This window comes from Poecilia reticulata, linkage group LG23 (assembly GCF_000633615.1).
Source record: "Poecilia reticulata strain Guanapo linkage group LG23, Guppy_female_1.0+MT, whole genome shotgun sequence".
In the NCBI taxonomy this organism is placed as follows: domain Eukaryota; kingdom Metazoa; phylum Chordata; class Actinopteri; order Cyprinodontiformes; family Poeciliidae; genus Poecilia; species Poecilia reticulata.
Window position 1 is genome coordinate 11,939,142 of NC_024353.1, and position 12,043 is coordinate 11,951,184.

General features: G+C 39.7%; 1 protein-coding gene and 1 long non-coding RNA gene across 5 annotated transcripts in view; one reads left to right on the forward strand and one right to left on the reverse strand.

Moving 5' to 3' along the window:
* The window catches only part of grm8a (glutamate receptor, metabotropic 8a), a 172,781-nt gene extending 166,837 nt beyond the window's left edge, over positions 1-5,944 (forward strand). For 3 of the 4 annotated variants that reach the window (XM_008400956.1, XM_017302873.1, XM_008400960.2), the window contains exons 11-13: positions 3,471-3,611; positions 4,399-4,504; positions 5,177-5,944. In XM_008400956.1, coding sequence (XP_008399178.1) covers positions 3,471-3,611; positions 4,399-4,504; positions 5,177-5,226 — 297 coding nt within the window. In that variant the 3' untranslated portion in view covers positions 5,227-5,944. Of the gene's footprint in view, positions 1-3,470; positions 3,612-4,398; positions 4,509-5,176 lie in introns of all 4 variants that reach the window. The other variant, XM_017302872.1, reaches the window with a different exon arrangement.
* LOC103459428 (uncharacterized) lies at positions 4,360-7,324 on the reverse strand. Its single transcript, XR_532742.2, has 4 exons — positions 6,768-7,324; positions 6,588-6,651; positions 5,011-5,859; positions 4,360-4,479 (listed from the first exon to the last, which is right to left on the reverse strand). It is a non-coding gene; the product is annotated as an uncharacterized LOC103459428 (long non-coding RNA).
* Positions 7,325-12,043: the final 4,719 nt, after the last annotated feature.

Consider the following 12,043-nt stretch of genomic DNA (forward strand, 5'->3'; position numbering starts at 1 on the left):
AGCATTGTCTTGTTGAGAAACCCGATCATTACCACACAGACGAGGCCCTCAGTCATGAGGGATGTCCGCTGCAACATCTCCACATAGCCAGCTGCTGTTTGACGTCTCTGCGCAACCTGAAGCTCCATTGTTCTATTGAAGGAAAACGCACCCCAAATCATGATGGCGCCCCCACCACTGTCGTGCCGTGTAGAAAACATCTCAGGTGGGATCTCCTCGTCATGCCAGTAACGTTGGAAGCCATCAGGACCATCAAGGTAAAAATTTTCTCATCAGAGAAGACAACTTTCTTCCACCTTTCAGTGTCCCATGTTTGGTGCACTCTTGCAAAGCAGCGATGGCACATTGTGAGGCCTTGCTTATGCAGCTCAACAATCCTACCACGTTCAAAGTCAGTGAGCTTTTTTGCTTTTGCCATCAGGAGGTCTTGACATTGTAAAGACTTGACAGAAAATGACATGGAATCCAGATTTTTGCACAGCTTTTGGCTTTTAAAGACTGTGGTCTTAAACTTTTGATCAGCTGAAAAAAATCATGTTTGAGTGTAAATGCAGTTTTCAGAAAATTCCCCGCTCAAAAGTTTTTGCCTCTTGCACTGATTTTTTTCCTTTAACATTGTGAAGCTCTACTTAGAACCTTCTTAAGATAAAATAGTGCAAAATGCAAATTCTTGCACTTTTTTGACTGGTCTTAAGCTTTTGATCAAAATTTTGAATAACAAAAATTTCTTATCCATGGGCAGCTCTGTTAATGTTTGTGGCTTCTTTTAGACGTTTTTCTTGCCCAACCTGGCAACTTAGTTTTTAGTTTTCATATTTAGATTATGAATTTAATAGTCCTTTTGTCAAATTACTTTCAGATAGAAAAATAACTTGTTAAAAGTTAAAAATGACTTTAAACGTAAATCTTCCAGACATATAAACAATTTGAAACTCAGCTGGAAAACACAATATTACACCTTTTATGATTCTTTAGGGAACATTATTTTTTTTCTTTGCAGTGTTATTCAGCTTTTTTCTGTTCTTCTGGTCCCTTGAATCTCTTCTTTTATTTCGTGAGTCATCCACCTCACTGGGTGTGAAAATAAGTTGTTCTTTCTCCATCTGTTCCTTTCTAATGCAGCAATACACTTACATGCGCATCACCGCCACCCGTTCCAGAGCAGACCGCTGACGAAGTTTGCCTTGCAAACAAAAAAAAACAATCCTGGAAAAATAGAAATGAATTGAGAGTTTACTCTTGGAAATACTCACAAGCTCATTTTTACTTTATCTATAAAAAAAAAAGAAAAGACAAATCAGATTCAAATGTCTTGCATGTGTTCGGGGAGACTTTAACCTCTACCGTTTGAATTCCTGTTTGTGTTGACTTTAAATTAGTCTTTTTAAATGCAGAACTTCTAGGATATGCTTGCACTCACTTGCCTCAGGGTTTGCTGTGCTGTCCTCTTCCCCTTTGGCCGCCATCAGTGTGATCACCTTGGCCCCCCGAGGGCATCTGTGTGCTGCTACTGTTAGGTTGGATGAAAACTAATTTGACTCTGTGCAGCGCAGCCAAGGTGAGGGTTTGTTAAAGTAAAAAATTTATTCAATAAAAAAAAGTTTTTGTTAGGACTGATTAAAGTTTTAATGAGCATTCCAGTATAAATTACCATTTGACTTCAAATGTACGCCACAACCCTAAACCCATCTAAGATGGTTATTTTACGGTTTTTATGTATTTCTGTGTATTTTAAATAATTTGGCCTTTACCATGTTGTATTTAAGTCGTACATCAAACTACTAACAATACATAGAAACATTGCTGAGAGTTTTGGGATAGTTGGGGCTGGATTGAGATTTGATACTGGCAACGAACCAATACTAAAACTCAATCTTGGAATTGTTTGATATATAAATAGTTGATCTAAAAGTTAATTATCTGGCTTCATAATTCCGTTACGCTTTTACCTTACTATCCATTTATTGGGAAAAAAAATCTGTGAAATTGAGCACAACAATTATTCTAAGTAAAAGCGCTGCAGTAGCTAGTGCAGCAGTAAATGTTTTTTTTCTCCACTTCTTGTCTTTCTGTGCTTATCAACTCTAAATTTTTCAGTGCAAGAGTGCCATTTGACAGCGTTGTGCATTTTTGTCTGTCCTTCTCTCTCTTGATCAATGTGTCTGCAAGTAACCTCCTTCTTCTGTTCTTTGCACTTACAACGTCGCGAAACAACAATTTTTGTGTCGCTTCCTCCTTTCCTGCCATCGCTCGATTGCTTTTCTCTTCTGGCGATCTTCCATTTTTACCACACTTGTCCTTTACTCCTCCACCTCCACATTATATACACCGAGGGTAGCACTCGCCTGATAAGCCCCGTGTCTTGAGAGCTTGTCAGCCGTGTCAGGATTGTGGGTGAAGCCCATCATTACATCTGTCCTCCTCCAAACTACTCTCTGAGACCTACCAAGGACCTGTGGGTAGTGTTCAGTCTACTGCAGTGTGTGTTGTCTGAGGATTTCTGCTTTTTTTTTTTTTTTTTTTTGCTATGCCTTTGTTCAATATTATTTTGGAGAATTGATTCGAACTGACAAAACAAAGATTTATTGAAACACAATTTTATCGACACCTCGACAGCAGAACACGTCACGGTTTCAGTGTCTGCAATCTGGATGACTTTAGTGGACAGTAGCTGACAGTGTGACTGCCAACTCTCAGGTGAATAAATAAGAGTACATATTTTGGAGGGAGCTGCTGTTCTTCGAGAAAGTGGCTGTGAAGGATGAAGTTGTGTTGCTGTCTGGTCCCACGATAGTCAAACTTTATCCAAACTCTTATAATTTTGTCGCCTGACGTGTCTCTCGGTTCACTTGCAGAGCGCACAGATGCAATAGTGAAGACATCAATGTACATAAACACTTTTAACAGCGATAGTGTGGTAACCTCTGATTTATTTTTTGTCTCTTGGCCATTCCTTCCCATATCAACTTTTGCGAAAGCGGTTCAGTGGTCTTGGATCTCGGCGTACATGTGGATCCTGTGGAAGACATCACTGTAGTATTAGCTTGGGTGGTCAATCTGCTCTGTGTGGTCTTGGTCAGCAAGACCACACAGAGTCTTGCTGACTCTGTGTGGTCAGCACAGAGTCAGCAAGAGAGTTGTGTTTTGGCTCGAGTGATGTATGTCATTCACATTCAACCAAGAAATCCGTTTCTTTTAGAAAATGTTTGGTTTAGGCAACTTAACAACAGTTATTAGTTTTAGTCAGAAGGAACATGTTAAGATTTAAATATGATGTTAAATATAAATGTCAGGCATACAAATAATGTTGCGCTCTACAGTAACTTATTGCACTTTGTCTTGATCTGCATCACATTGAAACAAAAAGTGATTTATTTTGTGTCACTGGTATATTCTGGATATTTTTTCAGTATGGCTGAAATGTGTAATATTCACATCTTCCCTCTCTTTGCATGCGTCACTTGTTCCAGATGTATATCCAAACTACCACCCTGACAATCTCCCTCAGCCTCTCTGCCTCCGTATCTCTGGGGATGCTCTACATGCCCAAGGTCTACATCATCCTCTTCCACCCGGAGCAGAACGTGCCCAAAAGGAAACGTAGCTTCAAGGTAAGCTGCTTTTAAAATGTACCAACCTGAACTTATGTTAACATAGAATTGGTGTCTCTGTACATGATACACACACACAATCAAAGAGAAAAGCAAAAGAAATTGAGAACTAATGGCCTGAAGTGTGAATCTTGCCCGCATTTGCTTGTTTGGCTGACGAACACACACACAAACACACGCGCACACACGCACACGCACACACACACCCACACACACGCGCACACACACAGACAAACACGCACACACACACACACAATCTGTGTGTCTTGGTGTTGTAGGGAAAGAGAAGACAGAGCTGCTGAAACGATATGAGGCTGCCTGGGATGATGGATTAGCTTCACTTTTCAAGCAGGTGTCGGGATTACATTTGTTGGTGCTCAGAAGCGCAGACTGGGGATTTAGTCCAGTCAGTCACAGAGACGGACACGAGGCAGAAGAAAGGGAAATTACCAAATCGGTGCATAAAATCCTGTGCTTCACATAGTGCACAAGTATTCGTATGCCTTTTGCCACGAACATCCATGCATCGTTTATAATTTAATAAACCAGGACAACGTGGCACATAACTGAAGCAAAAAGATAAATAGTGTTTGTATTCTATAGCTCAGACAGTCATCTGCAGAATCAACTTAACATTAATTTATAGTTTTTATCACAGATTTTCAATTGGATTCAACCACCCAATCATAGAGCTGATTGCATAGTTAAAGTACCAACAGTTATTTGTAGCAAATGAATTGAAACGCTGGACAGTTTAAGCAACTTTATTTATTTTATTTTTTTGCAGGCAATCGTCACAGCAGCCACCATGTCGGGAAAGCTGACCCAGAAGGGAGGAGACAGGCCAAACGGAGAAGTCAAGACCGAACTGTGTGAGAGCATGGAGACCAACAGTGAGTAAGAGAACACCAAACTTTTATAACTACACATTTAAACAACTTTACGGATTAGAATAGAAACAGTCATCATTGTCACTTCACATTTATCATAGAGCAGTTGTTTTATAGTCCTTTGTTTCAGATGTTTCTCCAATCCAAATGAGTTTTCTCTTGAAAGCTGGCATATTAATGCAAGTGCCACAACATTTTGCCTGTGTTGGTTTGCTTATCCATAAAAGTTATTCTTTTTAGCTAACGTGCAAATTAACTTATTTTCGAGGTTTGCTCTAGAGGTCCTAAAAGCACATTGTGCCAACAAATTTTCTTCCAGGACTTCCATATAACAGCTTCCCTGTACATACAGCAGAAACACAGCTACAGGTGGATGACCCTTGTTGTTGTAACAAATTTTATTTAGGATCTTAGTGCAAAGGCTGTTGAATATAAGACTTTGTTTTATTTTGTAACAAGGCAAATTATGAATATGTGTATGAATGTATAACAACATATTGGTTAGGCACCTGTGGTGCTGCACAGACTTTGAGAGAATGCTTGAGGGGACTTGAGACGCTGCACTCGTCGAAGCCTCCACAACTCGGGTGATGTGCGGACGTGATGACATTGCTAATGATCTTTATTCTTAATACTTCTTAATACTTTAGTTTAATGCTTCTCCTTCTCTTGCAGCTTCGTCAACTAAGACGACATACGTCAGCTACAGTAATCACGCCATCTGACGGGACGGGTCTTCTAAGGAGCAGAGAAAAAGAGGAGGAAGAGTGGATCGCAAATGAGTTTGCCGGGGGTGGGGGGGATAAACGGTGAATGCACAGAGCGCCCAACGGAAATCAAGCATGAGACATTTTGTATTCGTTACCCATCAAAACCACAGAGGTGGGACCACTCAAACAGCCAGTCAGTGTGCCTGCTTTGCTGCTACTCTCAGCTCATTGGTCCTGCCATGAACTTACCTGTTAAAAGAAAAAAAAAAAAATCCATAAAGTGACATACCACAAGACAATGGACAGCAAAAAACACAAAAAGCCTAAAAAAAAAAAATTATAAAAATGAATATCTTTAAGAAAGGTCTGAAGATGTGTAGAAATTATATATAAAAGGGCAAAGGTGGGGCTGAAAACCAGATTTAACAAATTACATTTTAAAAGATATTTAAAAATAGAAATGTATGAGAAAAATCTATGAGACTCAAAAGTGTTTGTTGTTGTTCTCTACTTGTAAGTATTTTTGTGGTTGTGGCAACTTTTTCCATTCTCGTCTCACCGTTGTCTTTGGATCGCCCTTGCATAATGAGATGAGTGTGTTTCCTCCTTCTGTCTTGGCGATCCGGGTTGTAGCCTTGGGTTGCGAACCTGTAAAATGCCATGGTTGAAGCATGCCCGTTTTTATACAAAAAGGAGATTTATTTATAATAAAGGAATGTTTTGCAAATGTGTAGATTTGTTGTCATGTTTTTGACGAGCACTGGTTGATTAGTATCAAACATATTACATCAAAAATAACTTTACCTCTATCATACTGAGCAACAGCAGATAATTACTTCCTTTTAACTCCTGAACTAAAACATGAGTATTTTTCTAAGAAAATGTGGATCAATTGACTAAGTACTTCAGAGTAACAAATACATTGACACGTTCTTCTGAACCACTCCAGAACAGGATGTTAAAATCATAAGCAAACCAGAATCCACCTGAGAATAAGGCTATTATAAAATCACAGGATGTGTGTGTGTTAGTATGGTGAGACGGAAGGGACAAACTGTCACAGTTTGTGCTGTGACATCCTGTCCACCAGGATGGATGTCCTGGCTGGATTTCACCTGCTCACCATCCTTCAAATTTTAAAAGGGTCACCTGGTCTGCAGTAAAATGAAAAGAAGTAAAATGTACTGCTAGTTAACACAAATAGTATATTACCAATAATTCAATTTCAGGTTTAGGTTCCATATTATGCAAGACATAAAGAATGGATTTGCATTAGTTTACCAAATTAAAATCACTATACAAGTTTAAAAACTTGAGTTTTTAAACAATTGGCTACTAGCACCAGCATGCTAAAAAATATTTTATTCACAACTCACCAATTCCATTAACTGTTCAGTGCCTGACAACCATCATGGCTCCAAGCTCGCTGCTAGTTGAGATCTAAAAACAGAACAAAAGCAGATGAAACAAGTTGTTCAGAAGTTGAAACCAGTAGCAGCAGACAATGTGGCTAAACAAAAATGGTTATGCATCAAGAGCAAGATAGCATATTTTACATAATCATGTATGGGAAAGATGGGACTAGGACTGAAAAAGATGACTAGGTGAATCAAGCTGGCGGAGTGAGCGTACAAGTAAAGCCACATGCTAAAACAATAGCAGTGCTTTTGTTTTTAGGTTTTGCAGGAATGAAACGGATACTCATGTTATAAAGAGGTTGGTCTCAAGTAATGCCCAGAGAGTTGACAGTGGTAACCACAGGTTACCAAGGAGACCGACACTTCTCAAGAATTTCTAGAGCCATGACTTGACAATCAAATCCAGTGTAAAAGTAATCTTCCATTCAATTCAGACAAACCTACAAGTGTTCCAACCAGTACAGTGGACGTCTTTAAACAATCCTGCACCTGCTGCATGTTGAACATTAGGCATGTGATAAAAAAGGTAAGATGAAACATAGTGTAGACTTGCCTAAAAATGTGGTAAAATGACACATGGTATATATAGTATGATGTTGAAAAAGAGGCCAATTAAGACATAGTATAGAATGACATTGACACATGGTACAGTATGTCAAAAATTAGATAAAAATACACATACTATATATACAGGTCCTTCTCAAAAAAGTAGCATATTGTGACTTGGACATGACTTGGACATAAATGATTGCCGAAGGCCAGAGATCACTTTAGTGACATTTATTTAGCTCTTCAAGTGAACAAAGATGGCAGGTGCAAAATATACAAGAACGTCCAAGGCATGTTTAAAAACAGACAGACGCTCTTCAATGTAAGAGTCCATCACCTTCACTGTGACCTGGCAGGTGTCTAACCACAGACTGCTTCCCTATGGCGCAGAGCCCTGCTTTTAAAGCCACAGGCTCCGCCCACAGAAAGAGCAAACAAAGCCAAAACAACAAAATTACTTCTAACTCAAACGAACTCTTAAAGTATACAAAATAATAATAATAAATAATAATGAGAAAAAAAACTTGCAATCAAAAATACAATACTCAATTTAATAGAAAACACTCCGTACGTTCCGATGACGTCACTACGTTATCACATGACTCTCTCCTGGCGTGCCACAATCCGGAAATAACTGCTTGAAAACAAAACCGGGAAAATGTTTGGAACTGAAAACGGCTTAGGGTGGATATGCCAACTAAAGCAGGAACACCGCGTGTGCACCCACGATGAACCGCGTCAGTTTAAGCTGCAACAGAAGTAAGTTAACAATTGTGTGTATGTGTGTGCATGTTAACACGGACTCATTATTAAGTCCCGGCTCGTGACGGCTCCTCCTTCACATTGTGATACAGTTCATTATTTTCCATAATGTAATGATAAAAATTAAACTGTCATATTTTAGATTCATTGCACACCAACTGAAATATTTCAGGTCTTTCATTGTTTTATTAATACTGATGATTTTGGCATACAGCTCATGAAAACCCAAAATCCCCGTCTCAAAAAATTAGCATATCATAAAAAGGTTCTCTGGTTCAGATGATTAGTTTATCTAATCATCTTTTAAAAACTCCCAGCCTGGTTCATTACTCAGAACCGCAATCATGCTGACCTGACTGCTGTCCAGAAGGCCATCATTGACGCCCTCAAGCAAGAGGGTAAGACACAGAAAGACATTTCTGAACSAATAGGCTGTTCCCAGAGTGCTGTATCAAGGCACCTCAGTGGGAAGGAAAAMGTGTGGCWGAAAACGCTGCACARYGAGAAGAGGTGACCGGACCCTGAGGAAGATGGTGGACCTTGAGGGACCTGCGGAACCAGTGGACTGAGTCTGGAGTAGAAACATCCAGAGCCACCGTGCACAGACATGTGCAGGAAATGGGCTRCAGGTGCTGCATTCCCCAGGTCAAAGGTCAAGCCACTTTTGAACCAGAAACAGCGGCAGGAGCGCCTGACCTGGGTTACAGGTCCAAAGTACTTTTTTCGGATAAAAGCAAATTTTGCTTGTCATTCGGAAATCAAGGTGCCAGAGTCTGGAGGAAGACTGGAGAGAAGGAAATGCCAAAAGGCCAGAAGTCCAGTGTCAAGTACCCACAGTCAGTGATGGTCTGGGGAGCCATGTCAGCTGCTGGTGCTGGTCCACTGTGTTTTATCAGGGGCAGGGTCAATGCAGCAGCTATCAGGAGATTTTGGAGCACTTCATGCTTCCATCTGCTGAAAAGCTTTATGGTGATGAAGATTTCATTTTTCAGCACAACCTGGCACCTGCTCACAGTGCCAAAACCACTGGTAAATGGTTTACAGACCATGGTATTACTGTTGGCCTTTTTTGGTATTAAAAACACTTTTCTTTTATTGGTCGGATGAAATATGCAAATTTTTTGATATAGGAAATTTGGGTTTTCATGAGCTGTATACCAAAATCATCAGTATTAAAACAATAAAAGACCTGAAATATTTCAGTTGGTGTGCAATGAATCTAGTCCAGTGGTTCTTAACCTGGGTTCGATCGAACCCCAGGGGTTTGATGAGTCTGTCTCAGGGGTTCGGCGGAGCCTCTGCCACGGAGGTAAAGACACAATTGTGTAAAGTCGTGATGACGAGCCCCCGGTTTGCCATCACTTGCTCCAGAGGATCACGTTACATTGCTTAGCCAATCAGAGGATCACGTTACATTGCTTAGCCAATCAGTGCTGCGGAGGAGCCCTGATTGAAGGAGCTCCACTCTCAGCATGGATTTGAACTTGTGTCTTTAATTACTTCAGCAAAGCTCASASTTTTTACCAAATTCTGTAGCTTTCGGTGTACTTCTAAATCTGCTCCTTAGTCGCATCTTTTCGGGGTTGCTACTGCCTCTAGTGGTGTGGAGGTGGTGACACAACTAATATAATTTACTAAATCAGAATACCACAAAGTCTTTATTATTTATTATTAATTTTTCAGTCTCTTAAGAATGTAGAGCTAATTAAATGATCTAAACAAGACCTTAAAGTGGTTCCAGTTTCTCTCGATGGCCAACCTGTTGAAACTGGCAAATTTTAAATACCTTGGGTCGTTTCTGGACAGTCAGCTCAACTTTGCTGAAAACACTGACTATATTTTGAAGAACTGTTGTCAGAGACTCTACCTTTTAAGAAGACTTTGTGATCTTGGGGTGACCCAACCGGACTCTAGTTGGGTCACCCTTATGTCTTGAAATTAGGATGAAAAAAGCATATTTTATTTATCACTACAGAAGGGTTCAGTGAATGCTTGTATGAAACTGGTGGGTTCGGTACCTCAAAAAAGGTTAAGAACCACTGATCTAAAATATACGAGTTTAATTTTTATCATTACATTATGGAAAATAATGAACTTTATCACAATATGCAAATTTTTTGAGAAGGACATGTAGTCTTGCCTCAAAAACAAGGTGAAAAGACACATACTATAGTATGATGTCAAAAAAATATGTCAAATGACATTATATAGTATATCATCAATGAGGTAAGATGACACAGTACAGTCTTACCTCAAAAATATGCTATAATGACACAGTATGATGTTTAAAAAGAGGCCAATTAAGACATTGGCTGGGAGGAGAACGAGGAGGACGCCAACTGCGACATTATATTAATGTCTATATTAATGACATTAATATAGAGGTGAAATTACACATATTATGATGTCATAAGTGAGGTAAAAAGACATACTATAGTATGATGTCAAATGACTCATAGTATACTATGACAAATTTTTGCACATATTTGAAATCTGACTCATTTTCACACCGTTTAAACGTCAAACCATGCTATGACTCATTTTTGCGTATTTTCGACATCATGTGACTTAATTTGGCACTTTTTTGATGTCACACTATGAATGTATGACTCACACTATGACTCATATTTGCATATTTTCAAATATGCATATTTGTATAGTATGACATTTTTGAGGTCATACTATACTTTGACTCATTTTGCATATTTTCGACATCATACTATGGCAAGCTTTTGCACATTTTGAGGTCATAGTCAAAATGACATCAAAGTTTCGACATCATACTATACTATGAACAAATCATACTATACTATGAACAAATTTTGCACATTTTCGACATCATAAAATGTCGAAAATATGCAAAATTGACTCATTTTTGCATATTTTCAACATCATACTATGGCAAACTTTTGCACATTTTGAGGTCATACTATCAGGGTTTCCTCCAGTGTATTATAGGCCTGGCGGCCCGCCATGCTTTACTAGCGCCACCGCCAGTCTAAGCCTTTCTTGTTTATTTATTTATTTATTTTTAGGAAAATAAAATAAAGTAAAAAAATCGCCCTTTTTTTTAGATGGATTGCAAGTGTTTCTGTTGCTCCGAGCGTTTCACTATCAGAGCAGATTTATTCCTAAAAGATATGTTTATAGAAGATATGTTTATAGTTTATGCATTTAAAGCCGGACCAATCACACCGCTGGGCCTCGGCGCGTGCGTGTGCGTGTTGCCTCGCGCAATGCAGCAGCTGGATGTCTAAAGTTAACCTCAGCGCGGATCCCACGTACGCTCCTCGAACTGGACACAGGTTGACCGCTATGGGTATTTACATCAACCCCCTGTGAGGAATTATGATTAGTTATGAGGAGTTATTGATTAAGGTAAGAGTTTAAACCAGGGGTGTCAAACTCCAGTCCTCGAGGGCCGGTGTCCTGCAACTTTTAGATGTGCCTCTGCTGCACCACACCTGAATAGAATAATTAGGTCATTAGCAAGGCTCTGGAGAACTTACCTACACAAGAAGGAGGTAATTAAGCCATTTGATTCAGGTGTTTTGTACCTGTGGCACATCAAAAAACTGCAGGACAGCGGCCCTTCAGGACTGGAGTTTGACACCCCTGGTTTAAACCCACCGCGTTAGCTCTGGTTACGCAGCTCTACGTGAACCGCAGGAATAACTTGTAGTCGCGCTTTCAGAGGAGCTTTCAGGTGAGAATGATGTATATTTGTGAACAAAACATTATGCGACGTTTCCATCTCAACACGCTGCCCAGCGTTTGGCCCCGTCTTCCCTGTAAAGTTTAGGTCTGTGTTCCCGGTTAGCCGGTGCGTTAGCGGTTAACGACCCAGCAGCGCTAATCACTCATGGTGCAGGTTTAACCCTGTGAGGAGCACAGGGTGATTTTATACTATTTTATTATTTATTTATTTTATTATTTATTATTACAAGTATTATTTTTCCGGTTACACTAAGCACCAAACCGTTTCAAATGCTTTGTCCACTTAGTCAGACAGAGTTCATGCGCGCGGCCACCGGACATCTGAAAAACTCGTCCAGAAACTCGACCAACCAAAATAGTTTCTGTGTCCCCTTGTTAAAAACTCA